Genomic DNA, 14287 nt, shown 5'->3' with positions numbered 1-14287 from the left:
ATTCCAGTTTGGATGTACTTAAACACTGAGTCCCCTTCAGTCTTAACAGACTCAGATTAACCTTTGTGAGGGGAAGCCATCCATTAATAACAACAAAGCAACATAAACATGGAGAGTATGACACAAATGAAGACTCCCCAGTGGGGCTACATCCTACTGTCACCAAAGTTAAACTGTCATCCTTTCAAATAAATATAAGCAGTTTGTGACAGCACAACAAAATCTGCACTTATTGCACAACAAGATATGCCGGAGTTTCTCTGAAATAGCTGAGCTGCTATGAGACATCTGAAAACTCTTCAGCGAGAGTTACTCTGGTGTCACACAGTAAACACTCGTCAACCCACTAATGGGACTCTGGAGAGGGTCTCAGATCCTCCCAGTAGTCATGCCTGAAAATGTCGAATACATACTTTGAAATCCTTTCTTTCTGAGCAGAAGCGAATGAGGAGCAACAAGAATTCAAATCTTTGTGAAGCAAATCTGCTGAGGTCCTGGGCAGAAGTCCGCCAGCAGTCGCACTAAATACTCACCATTTAATCACACAAAATGTTTCATTAATGCAAGTATAGTAAGGATGTATCCATCCAGCACTAATATAATGTCTAATGTACACACAAACATTATCAGTTACAGCTATAGTGCAATCCTGATTTTTCCTTTTCTGTCTCTGAGGTTCAAATAAGAAATTCAGTCTCCGGCCTTTTCTCACAGAGGTCAGGCTCATGAAAATGTATCACTGCTGTTGCATTTCAGAATCAGAGCAGCTGCAGGTTTAAGGGCTATAGTCTGAGAAACTGTGGGGAGCCTAATCTAACTGCAGCATAATATCCATCAACAGTGCACAGGCTCTGTTTTTGTAACCTCTATTAAAAAGTCTTTGTATTAATTTTAAACTTTCTATGCAAAGTCCTGCGAGGACACAGACGGGTGAGAACTGTAGCGTCGCAGTGTTGGATAATTTATAAGTCACCAGTAGATCCCAAATAATAAATGTGCGAGCCAAAGTGATGGCCCTCACAAGAATTTCATCAGGGTTTCATGAGCCTGGATCTTGGGGAAAACTTGGATCAACTTAGTTTTCTCCTGAGTTGGGAAACTTTGACAAAATAAAGATTTATAGCTTTGCTTGATCCATTTCTCTGTGATATTACGAACAAATAAAGCACCTCGGAGACAGTTGCTGTTGTTTCATCTGATCTAACTGGCAGCAGTCCACTTTTAGGCAGACTTGTGTTTGTTTTTTCTCCAAGCCAGGCTATCTTTGGCTTATATACACCTCTTAAAGACTTCTGTACTGTGTGTATGCCCATAGGAGGAGAGTGATACTGATACAGTTTTACCGTATCAGGAAAGGATCATCTTCTTTCCCTAGCTGGCATTATACACACTGGATGATACAGGCTGGTGTAAATCCCCATTTATTGCTAATCCCAAAAGTACCACACGCATTGTGAATGGCTATTAAGTTTCTCTAATTACTGCTCAATTGGTAAAAGCTTCCTTTCTATATTGCAGTTAAATGACTGTTGATATCAGAGATTGCTGTTGCATCGATAACATCTGATGAACTGATATTTAGCGCTATTCCCTCCTTCTTTGGATGCATTCAGCCTGAGAGCACTGCTGGATTTAATTCCACAGCAATTAAAGCACTGATTAGAGATATTTTCTCTATTTGCATGGAAACTGAATTCTCATTAACAATTTGCGAGTTTACACACCAGTGCACTGTGGGTTATTTTTAAAAACATAAAATTCACGGCAGATCTGTAGCATGTTGATGAAATATTAATGTGGGAGGTCAGTCATGCACAGTGGCGCAGAGGGGACGCCTCTCCAATCGAGAGCAGCTAAAATTGCTTCCTGAAAAGTAATTGAACACGATTACACTCAATAATTAGGTTGGTAAACACGGTATTCCTTGAGTGTATGATACAGTGCAGGCTGGTGATTGCGATATCCCACCAGGGCTCCAAAATTATGTTTTTCACTGTTGATTATATCTGTAATTTCCAGTTAGATTTTGTACCTCCCCGTGTCTGTTGTTTCAGATACCTCCAGCTCTGGTGCATTTCCTACCTTTGTGAATGTGCGCTCCACCCTAATGAGCTGCACCTGTGTTTAATTGCTCCCCCTCAGTGTATTCAAGCCGTTTCCATCTTCCTCTGCCAGACAGCGTTAGAGCAATGTGTCAAGTGTCCAGTAATCCCTTTATTGTGTCAATCGGCCTGTGTGTGTCTGGCTTTGTTTCTGACACTCATTCTCATTTTGTTAGCTGTGTTGGACCAGTCGCTCGCAGACTAAACCCCTCAAGTAAAAGCTGCCCTAGCATCTGTAGGTAGTGGTAGAGGAAAAAAGCTGTAGATGGAAATTATTCAATATATTGCTTCAGCTATAATCCTGAACTGTTTTATAATCTGTTTTTAGTGCAAATACGCTTAGTTAAGAAGCTTCAGAAAACTTTATATACAGTATTATGTTATGTTATTTTAGAAACCTGTCAAAAACCTTTTAAAACAAAAAAATTCCTGAATTCATGTTGTTATAGCCACATTTGAGCTGGCATACTGGAGTTCTCTGAGAAGTCAGAAATTAATCAAGCATAATATTCAGCTGCAAGTAAAGATTTTCATTTGAAATCTTAATAAAAATAATAATAATGTGCTTTATTATTTAATCTATCTGCCGTTTTGTAAAGCAGTCAATTTGAATATTCATGGATGACAACAATAATTATATTATAGCATTAAAATTATTATTTTGATTAATGAGCTTGCACATACTGATCATTACAGAAACAGAAAAAACATTCTAGTAATTAATAATGCTGTTAATTTAGGGCAACTATGACATCAGTTAGTTGAATACTGTACTTTACTAATTAGCAGGTTGAGGTGATGATGTAAAGACATTTTGAGTAAACATACGTTGGAAGCACAGCTGCTTTAGTTTCAGTGTTACTTTCTTTGCGTTGCTCTTGCTCGCTAGCTAGCTTACTCTTATGATTTATGTTAACAGCAATTTTTCAGTTTTTTCTTTTACTATGAGCCAAAATGTCAGCTGTGAAAAACCAAGCGTATTCTGACTCAGTGTTTTGGATTGTAAATCTTTCCATTACAGTCAGAGTGTTGTTGGATGCAGTCTGTAGCGTAGCGTTTGAACACACAAGCCAACTCTCGATCCACATTTGTAGCAGCTCTGCAGAGCCTTTAACGTTTAAAAATATTACAATATGGTGCACACTCTAATATAAATGATGTACATTAGTCTGTCAAGCGGTATCAAACTGAGCATTAATATTTTAAAAGTATTAAAGAACTGAGTCCAGAAAAAAAAAAGAAATAGGAAAAAAAAGAACAAATCCCTGTCAGCATTAAGTTCACTGGCTTAAGTGTACTAAGACAGCTGAGAAGTGCTGCTACTGATCCTGCAACAGTTTCCTGGACTCTTTTACTAAATGCCCGCATCATTATACTGTATTTGCTGCACAGTCTGACAGATACACCTGCTGTGTTTCTCAAATCACGTTCTTTCTTACACACAAGTTAAGCGCTTAAGAGCCTTCACACAATCCAGTACTGCTACGTGAGGTGCTCTACAAGTATCTGTATGGTGCACTCATAGTGAACAAATATCACCAGAGTGACTACGCAGTGGAAAGAGGGAAAGGGAACGGGCACATCATCAGCTGATGATGCAGATGCTAGGTGCTTTTACACTGTTTAGGTGCTTACAGTACTGTGCAGTAAGTCTTGAGCTACCCCTTTCTAATTTCTTTAGTTGAATCTACAAAAAACAAACAAGATGACACAGTTCAGTGGCCATAAAATATGCACCAATTTTGCACCAAAGAGATAATTCCCATAGACCTATTACCTAAAAACTGACATATAATCAGGATGGTGTGCAATGTGTCCTAAAAAACAAAAATTGAGGGAACTGGAGACGTGGTGGACAGAAGAACTGGCAAGCCTAAAAAACTATCTACAGCAGATGAACAGTATCTCGAAGTCCTTAAAAAATAAAAAATAAAAAAAAAATCTGAGCATGCATCTGGCCTTCAATTCATCCATCTACTGTTCATCAAATCCTCATCAAAATGGTCTCGATGGAAGGATGGCTGTCAAGAAGGAGAGGAAACAGGAAAAGGCTAAGGTATGCCAAATTACACAAGTATTGGACTGAAAATCGGTGGAAACAGGTTTTATGGACCGATGAATCTAAATTTACAATTTTTGTCTCAAGTAGTCATCATTACAGTGGGGAAAATGAACAGGCTTCATGGCTTTATGGTAGTTTCACTGTTTAATGGACAGAATATCAAACAATAATCCAGAAAAAGCACAATAAAATTATAAACTGATTTGCATATCAGTTAATAAAATAAGTATTTGATACCAAAGTAGAAACCTTTGTTGGCAAACACAGTGGTAAGACATTTCTTTTAGTTGGTTACCAGGTTTACACAGATCTCAGGAAGGATTTTGGCCTACTACTCCTCACAGAAACCCTCAAAGTCCTTTAGGTTTCTTGGCTGCTGCTTGGCAACTCAAAGCTTCAGCTCCCTCCACAGATTTTGTTTAATAGGATGGAGGTCTGGGGACTGGCTAGGCCAGTTGTTGCCTTGGTGGTATGTTTTGAGTTACTGTTATGGTGTAAGACCAATCCATGACTCATCTTCACTCTTCTAGCAAACAGAAAGAGGTTCCCATCTAAGATTTTTACAGTACATGGCCCCGTCCTTTAGCCCTTCAGTGCTGTGAGGTTGTCCTGTTCCCTTAACAGAAAAACAGCTTCAAAGCATAATGTTTCCACAATCGCTTCTACAATTGTTTCCATGACAGCTCTTTGGTCTTGTCCATTCCACACGTGTGCTTTGCAGGGAGTGCAGAATTATTAGGCAAATGAGTATTTTGTCCACATCATCCTCTTCATGCATGTTGTCTTACTCCAAGCTGTATAGGCTCGAAAGCCTACTACCAATTAAGCATATTAGGTGATGTGCATCTCTGTAATGAGAAGGGGTGTGGTCTAATGACATCAACACCCTATATCAGGTGTGCATAATTATTAGGCAATGTCCTTTCCTTTGGCAAAATGGCTCAAAAGAAGGACTTGACAGGCTCAGAAATGTCAAAAATAGTGAGATATCTTGCAGAGGGATGCAGCAGTCTCAAAATTGCAAAGCTTCTGAAGTGTGATCATCGAACAATCAAGCGTTTCATTCAAAATAGTCAACAGGGTCGCAAGAAGCGTGTGGAAAAACCAAGGTGCAAAATAACTGCCCATGAACTGAGAAAAGTCAAGCGTGCAGCTGCCAAGATGCCACTTGCCACCAGTTTGGCCATATTTCAGAGCTGCAACATCACTGGAGTGCCCAAAAGCACAAGGTGTGCAATACTCAGACACATGGCCAAGGTAAGAAAGGCTGAAAGACGACCACCACTGAACAAGACACACAAGCTGAAACGTCAAGACTGGGCCAAGAAATATCTCAAGACTGGTTTTTCTAAGGTTTTATGGACTGATGAAATGAGAGTGAGTCTTGATGGGCCAGATGGATGGGCCCGTGGCTGGATTGGTAAAGGGCAGAGAGCTCCAGTCCGACTCAGACGCCAGCAAGGTGGAGGTGGAGTACTGGTTTGGGCTGGTATCATCAAAGATGAGCTTGTGGGGCCTTTTCGGGTTGAGGATGGAGTCAAGCTCAACTCCCAGTCCTACTGCCAGTTTCTGGAAGACACCTTCTTCAAGCAGTGGTACAGGAAGAAGTCTGCATCCTTCAAGAAAAACATGATTTTCATGCAGGACAATGCTCCATTACACGCGTCCAAGTACTCCACAGCGTGGCTGGCAAGAAAGGGTATAAAAGAAGTAAAACTAATGACATGGCCTCCTTGTTCACCTGATCTGAACCCCATTGAGAACCTGTGGTCCATCATCAAATGTGAGATTTACAAGGAGGGAAAACAGTACACCTCTCTGAACAGTGTCTGGGAGGCTGTGGTTGCTGCTGCACGCAATGTTGATGGTGAACAGATCAAAACACTGACAGAATCCATGGATGGCAGGCTTTTGAGTGTCCTTGCAAAGAAAGGTGGCTATATTGGTCGCTGATTTGTTTTTGTTTTGTTTTTCAATATCAGAAATGTATATTTGTGAATGTGGAGATGTTATATTGGTTTCACTGGTAAAAATAAATAATTGAAATGGGTATATATTTGTTTTTTGTTAAGTTGCCTAATAATTATGCACAGTAATAGTCACCTGCACACACAGATATCCCCCTAAAATAGCTAAAACTAAAAACAAACTAAAAACTACTTCCAAAAACATTCAGCTTTGATATTAATGAGTTTTTTGGGTTCATTGAGAACATGGTTGTTGTTCAATAATAAAATTATTCCTCAAAAATACAACTTGCCTAATAATTCTGCACTCCCTGTACATCATCTGGAAACCTCTATAAAAATTCATGTTAACACTGGTAGGCATTGCTGAAACAAAAAGATGTGAACAAAAGACATAATTGTCTTAAAATGGATTTGATGAAATGTGGGGAAAAGCATAACTAGCAGTCAGGTTCTGCAAATCAAGCACTTGGATGTCTGATCATCAGTAAGTGTGTGCAGAAAAAAAATCCAAGAGCTTCATTTCAGACTCTACAGGCCTTAGTTAGCATGTTAAATGTTAAAATTCACGATAATAATAAACTGTATTTGTTTGTGCTTTTCAAACCACTCAGGGTCACCTTTCAGTACAAAATTAACAAGAACATTATTAAAAGAGATTTCAAATCCAGGAAGAATAAGATTGTAAAACATATAAAACAAGATGCTTGTGAGTGATACTCTGATGGAAAAAGATGGGATTTGAACTGTGTCAGAGATTGTAGTGGACAAAGGTGAAGTGGTAATAAGTTCCAAAGATGAGGTGCAGCTCAGGTAAAGCTTGTCAAGCTTGTTAGACTTATACAAACTCTTTTTTTGCCTTAAATACTGTATATCCATGTACATTTGCACATTTCAATACATTTCACATTTTCCTAGCAAAAAATAAAGAATGAGGGACGGCTCGAGATTTTTTCCACAGTATTTATTGTATTCATGCGAAAGTGTAGCAAAAACATAAGGCCAAAGGCACAAATGCTTGCAGATCTTAATAAATGTTTTTGGTGAAAGTGGCATTTCTAGTAGTACACAGTGTGATGTTGCTTTGAGACAACATTACAAATCTTAAAAGTCATGTGTAGGGATGGGTACCGGTGTCCGGTGACATAAACGGTAGTAACCAGACTGAAAAGCCGCGCACATTTCGGTGCTTTATTTCGGTGCTTTTTTTTCCTGAGCTGTGACACACTTTAGATTCTAGCCAATCATTTTACGTTTCCGAGGATAGTAGGCGGGGCCAGGTACGTACGTTCTGTTAGAGCAGAGCTACAGATTAAAAATGCCCAAGGCGAAGCGGTCAAAAGTCTGGCTGTACTTCACAGCAAAATATGCAAACTCAGCAGCCTGCAACAAGTGCTTTAAGGTGATATTGTGATACTGTCAAAGGAGGTAACACCAAGAATCCGATTAAACAGCTGGCGACGCATAGCGTTCTTTTTAAAAGCCGAGAAATGCGCCGTATTTGATAGCTTGCTGCGAGACCTCACACCGTGCACGTCGGGTGGGTTGCCAGTTATCGGACCCGGAGCAACATCCCCCAAAAACCCGAAGAATAGAGTCCTGGCCCCTAGCCCTGCCAGTGTAGCAGAAATGATGAGGATGATGATGCAGCAGCAGCCGTTCTTCTCTGCGTGAGTAGCTTAATGTTGTTCATGTGTAATTTACGTTGAGTAGGCTAACCACGTTATTACATTAATGCAGGTAAGGTGAACTAGCAAACATCATCATAGCTACATGTGGCTGTCTTCTTGTTTGATGGCAGATACTCCCTTCACCCTGGCTAAAAAGGCTAAAATGACCAAAGAAAAAGTGGGAAACAGTTAAACATGAGAGGTTTTTGGACAAAGTTTGTGTTTTTTCCATTGTTTAAGCACTGCTTCCAGCCAAGAGTGATACCATATATGCCACATAGCTGCAGAAAAGGCTAACATTGTTATCTTTTTACAAAAAAAAAAACAGCTGAACATGAGAGGTTTTTGGACAAAGTTTGTGTTCTCCATTCTTTAAGCACCGGTTCGAGCACCGTTTAAGCACCAGCACCGTTTCAAAAGTACCGATTTGGCACCGGTATCGGATAAAACCTAAACGATACCCATCCCTAGTCATGTGCTACATAAGTAAGTACTGAGTGTAACACAACTTTAAGTCAGCATGAGTTGTACAATTTGTGGAAACTTCACTGTGAATTCAGTTTGACTCTGTAGAAAATTTCTGATAATCAAATCTGAACTTTCTCAATACTGTATTTAAATTCAGGTGGCAAAAAGATCAAGTAAAAAAAAGTTTAAGTTTACAAAGATGTCACTGACTGATCTAATTAAACCAAATTATAATATAAGTTGGTTGTTTTCCTTCTAAAAGTTCATGAACTCCAAACCTCTCTGGCACTGTGAGAAGAAACTCTGGCCAACATGCAAGCATCCTCAAGGAAACCACATGACAAGCCTGAAAACTATGCAAGACGTCTTCTGACAACTACCACTGAGGGGATGAGTGCTTGGACATGTGTGGGCCAAAAAAGAGACAGCAGATGGATGAAGTGCAAGACTTTCACCTCTCCAGGAGCCAGACACGGACAACAGGCTTCTATGACTATGTTACATATTTGGAATAAACCTCCTTTTTTCTGCTTGCTGATACATTACCCTCTGGCTATGTTTCTGTTTTGGTATTTACAGTCCAGTTGAGCATTGTAAGGCCTGATCCCGCTGTCAGCATCAACTACAGACCAGCTGGTATCACAGAGCCCTAAAAGTGCTGGATCTCATATACTGTGAATGCTGTACATGAAACCAGGGTGATGTAGCTCTGAACAACTGGGGGAAGACATGCATGGTTTTATGAAGACACATAAAACTAAACAGAGAAATGCAGCTGGACATTAAGGCGCTGTGCAAAGCTGGAAATGGACCATAAAAAACGTTCTCAATAAACACGCCTCTGTTTTCACTTTCTTTTGTATGGTATTATTTATCTAACTCATTTAACTGAATGCAAACTTTGATTTTCATATTAAAGAAACTACAAAGAAATGCCATGAATATTAATGAATCTATGTATATTTCCTCAAAACTTATTTAGTGTATTAGAGCATATTTTCGTGATGACAGCGGAGTGATTATGCAGCTGTTTTACTGTTTTATCTTTGCAGATCTCATCCATTGTGCCTTTTTTATTTAGATGTTCACTTTCAGAATTGTATTTTACACCCCATTAAATTAAAACGTCCACCCCTATGTACCTATGTACTGTATTTCAGACTGTAGTTAACCAAATGCATGCAATAGACAGTACACTACACTCTACATTTCCAACAACCAACAAATCAGGCAGCGTAACACAAACCAGCAAAGCTGAACATCATGTCAGTATCTTACCCTTGATCCTGGGGGACCATCTCTACCAGGTGAGCCAGGACCTCCGGGAACTCCCTGAGAAAAACACAAACACAGGGGTTTGAATTACTGTGGCAATACAGACTGACTGAGGATTTATGCTTCAGTGAGAAAACTACGCCATAGCTACGTAGCAACCACTAACAAATCTGAAACCCTACGGTCCAAACTGATGCTAACCTGCCTAAAACCTTAACCACACGGCATGTCGCGCAGCTTTTCAGCACTGTCAATGTCCAGCTACTTTTTTACACCAGGTTTTGAATTTACCAGTGACAACTTATTTCAATATAAGAAATAATAACAGCATTAATGTAAGAACTCACGAATGTCGGCATAATCATGGAGTGATTTTGTTAAAACTGTGGGAATGGATGTGAAGGAACGGACAAATAAATGGAAGAACTTGAGGAACACAGATGTCTGTCCCTGAAAAAAACTAATCACAACAAAGAGCAAGGGCCCAGGAGGGAAAGATGTTCCAGCTTTTTATTTGTTTCTATCAGATGGTGTTAGGATTAAAATTATTTAAGCTGTTTTTTATATGCACATTGTGATGGGATCATTAAAGAGTTGGAGCTCCATGTTTTGAAGGTCGGAAGCTTCATTCAGTGCTATGACTGAATTGAAATATTGTGATTGACGTAGAGTCCAGAGGGTTTTTTCGCAGCATGCTTACACATCATAACTAGCTAACACTCAGGATGATATTTACTAGGCCAAGGGAGTCTGAACAGAATATCCCGAACTTAGATAATAAATAGAATCAGTAAGAGATTTATAATCAAGGCTACGCAGGGAGGTGTTTTCTTTTTCTGTTTCTGTTATTCCAGGAAGGAGCAGATACGAGGTCGGAGAGAAGACTCGTAGGGAAACAGCCGGACCACCACATCGCTTCCGGAAGAATACTTGTTTTTGTTGGGGTATAAAACTGCACGGCTCCATCCGGGGTCATACTTTCTGTGAAGACAGATGGCTGATTTCACAGAGAGGTCCAGTGCTGTAACTTGTAATTTCAACTGCTGAAGCATATTAAATCTTTTTAAACAACAGACATTCTCCAGTACTTCCTGGAGACTGAACACGACACTTGCTCCATGCATAAATCAGACATGACATGACCGAACGGTAATTAACACATAATGCACAACGCAGATTCATAAATGCCAGTGACATCATCGGCAGCTTGTGTAGGTTGCATCATTGTCCATCAGCAGGAATCTCATCATAATTAGGAAAATGTATTTGTAGTATTTCCATGCAGTCATCTTGGTTGTTGCTGACCTGATATGAGCAGGAAACCAAAGGACTTAAATCAGCCTTCAAAATCAGATTTTCTTTAAAATTGTGAATTCATTTAATTTCTTTCTTCTTCTTCTTTTTGCACCATCGCAGCCCAGTGAATTTTTAAAAAGTGTTTTAGCTGCCGAATCACGTACAGTATATCAAGGAAAGTCTTTATCCATAAATGTCTCATAATAATTAAAATACGCACAGACGTGCTACTAAAGGTCAGAACAGCTGAGGATTTGCTATCTTGCTCAACAATGCTTTGACGGCAGTGGACATAAATCTGATTTATAAAAAGGACCAGCTTTTAACCCTCTGGGCACAGACAGTCTTCATATCAGCAGTCGACCCCGCCGCTCCATCTCCTGCCCCATTTCCCCTTCATCCGCCTCTCCGCAGGTCAATGCACACACAGCCAATTCCAAAATGCAGCCACGGACTGCGTGCTGAGGAGATTTATCTCCGCACTTCAGTATTAGTGGAGGGCTCATAAAACAGGACAGTTAACACTGTTAAAGGTTCTACAAATTACAGGACGGGGTCGCGAAGGACAGGCCTCATATGATTAACGATGTGCCGCCGTTCAGATGTTGCCTGATGTGCACTCTCCCATGACATCTGCAATAATACCTCCCCTGCAACTTTCACTCAGATATCGACAAACTTCAAGAAACACGTGGAGCGGAGAGGCAAACCTCCACGTCTGCACAAAACACAAAGACTGATGAAACCATTGTTGACATTAAAGATGAAGTTAGTAAAGCGAACTGCAAAAGAAAAATAATTATAGCAAAAAAAATGTTATGAAAGTATCGTGGCTCTATGTAAAATGTAAATAAAAATAATAATTCAATAATTTAAACACTACATCCACAAACACTACATATTAAATGTTAAATAAAAAGTGCGCTGCATCACCTTTTCTTTCAAAAAAGCGATAAGACTAATTTCTCATTTATTTCTCGCTTTATAGTAAAATGATTTCAGCTGCTCGACACTTCTGAGTTTCTTTTATGGTAAATATGCCAAAATATGTGCGTGACACGTCCAGTTTAGCAGCTGTACTGTTTTACTATCACGCCCCGCTGTCATAAGCTGTACATGTGTCCTGCGATCTCCTGCTTTCATAAGCCAAACCTTTCCTCAAAACTATATTATTATATTAAATTTGCAGTCTAGATGGTCCACATCCTCTTTAGCTCGGAGGATGAGACATTCTTTACTTCAAGGAAGAATTCAACATTTTTAAACTTGAAACCACAGGACAGTTTTCCACTTTACCTCAGTCTCTGAAATTAGCTCAGGCACAGTAACATTTCTAAATGTTATTTCAATACATTTTTTGCTCTGCATGATCGAGTTTCAGCTTGCATTTGTGGATAGTGATTAACTCTGTTCTCGGACAGGCTTTAGGATGTCCTCCTGACCACATGCAGTGATTTCCAGGACAGAACTGTGCTGTGTTTATAATACAACACTGTCTGAGGCCCTGAAGATCACAGCTGTTTATTACTGGCTTTAATTTAATCTTTTAAAGATATCATATACTGTGCAAGATAAAATACTCAAACTGCAAATTTAGATTGCTCTGTTTTACTGATGGGGCACCGCCCTCCTCCGCCCTTATAATAATGCCACTATTTAACCCAATTAGCTCTGAGTTAATACACCATGTGGGGTTTTTTTTGTAGAGAACTAGAGAGTTTTTCAAGTATTTATTTTTATTATTATTTTGCTTTTGTCTTGACTTTCCTTTGAAGGAGTTCCCTGTATAACATTCAAATTGAGCATACGTGCTGAAAACACATAAAATGTCAGTTTCAACATTAAATAGGCTGTTTTTGTATTATTACATTTAATATAGAGTTTAATTAATTTGGATATAATGGTATTGCATACTTATTCATATTTTCCATTGTCCCATTTAGTTTTTTTGGTTTCTTTTTTTGGAGAGCAGTTGAAGAAATCTTTCAGTCAAGTCAAACTTGGAACAATTTTCTGAACTTCTCTACCTGTACCGATTTTTTTTAACCACTTTTAAGAAAAAAAGCTTCAAGTTTCAGTTATAGTCTAACTATAAAATATTCAGTGTTTGATCATAAAATATTAAAATATTCTTTTGTTTCTTGATAAATGCTGCATAATTCACAACACCCTGAGAATAAAATGAACAGGCAGGCCAAAGAAATTAATAATTGGAGTGTGCGAGTGATTCTGATTCAATACATTAGCCTCGGGATTTACACACACACGGAAATGCACAGCTGTAAATTTCCATGGTGTCCGGCAGATAAAGGACTGAGATGAGGGGGTCATGTGGGGCAACTGTATATATCCGCACAAGATCAAGAATGAGACCAATTTGAAATTATTGCCTATACCAAAACAACCCCCATTCCTCTCTCAGACAAAACCAAAATTATTAGTCGATAACAAAACCTCACATGCGCGTGATAAACAAAATGAAAGCGAGAGATGAGAGAGACGGCTACGCACACAAACACACAGTCGCCGCTCTTCAATGCAGCTGCATTTTTCATTGTCAAATTGAAACAGAGGTGGAGGGGATGCTGACGACAAGGTTACATTGTATTTACTGCAGGAAGAAACAGAGCGAGGGCGAGAGGGAGAGAGAGAGACTGAGGTAATTGATGCTTTAGAGTTGTGATACTCTCTGTGGTCCCTCGTATATTACAACAGGGCCCTGGAAGCTACATTATTCCCCCACTGAGCCACACACACACCCATTCATATTCCTTGCTGTGACAAAACACATTATTACTCAGTAACATAGTGCAGCACAGGGCAGCACTGCCAGCTTTTATTAATAGGGCTATGCAGGCACAGAGATCGCTAGATAGTGCCGCATCGAGGACTGCTGAAGCTCTCCGTGAGCTCGTTGGGAGACTAGTTGTTCTCGCCTCCTGAGAGTGGCTAACGTTTCGCTGCGCTTCTGAAAATGAAACTAATAGAAACAAACATTTTTTGGGGGGACAAATAGAAAACATTTTCAAATTCTTTCAGAAAATGAAAATTTGCAATTTGTTGGGCATTGAAATGCAGGTGAATTAAAATTGTCACAATCAGCAGGGCTGGCTGCGTGTAGAGTGTAATGTGGACCCAAATGCAGACGAAACAAAACGTGAAACGTGACTTGAATAACCAAAAATGAGCCGTTTATTGAGCTGGCAAAATAACTGCAAACAAAAGGCAAAAGGCAAGACATGAGCCTAATGACAGGACAGGGGAAGTGAAACTAAATACAGTGAACCAAGAACACTCAACTCCTTCAAAATAAAACCGGAAACACTGAAACTAGACATGACAACACAAGTTTAACAGGCCTAACACGTGATGAACAATATAAGAACCCAAATACAGAAACCAAGGAAACAATAAATAATGACTGCCTTTAACCTCAACTAAAAGCTA

General features: G+C 39.5%; 1 protein-coding gene across 1 annotated transcript in view; it reads right to left on the bottom strand.

Annotated features, from left to right (window-relative positions):
- Window positions 1–14287, bottom strand: part of LOC146698124 (collagen alpha-1(XIV) chain-like) — a 160274-nt gene that overhangs the window by 17760 nt on the left and 128227 nt on the right. Inside the window, exon 39 of the mRNA XM_085473125.1 lies at window positions 9548–9601. Coding sequence (XP_085329251.1) covers window positions 9548–9601 — 54 coding nt within the window. The remainder of the gene's footprint in view (window positions 1–9547; window positions 9602–14287) is intronic.

This window comes from Copadichromis virginalis, linkage group LG11, assembly GCF_057382275.1.
Source record: "Copadichromis virginalis isolate Kocher_CV1m ecotype Utaka linkage group LG11, C_Virginalis_male_GT1.1, whole genome shotgun sequence".
Taxonomy (NCBI): domain Eukaryota; kingdom Metazoa; phylum Chordata; class Actinopteri; order Cichliformes; family Cichlidae; genus Copadichromis; species Copadichromis virginalis.
Note: the sequence above shows the minus strand (reverse complement) of the source record. Positions and strands in the feature narration are given on the sequence as shown.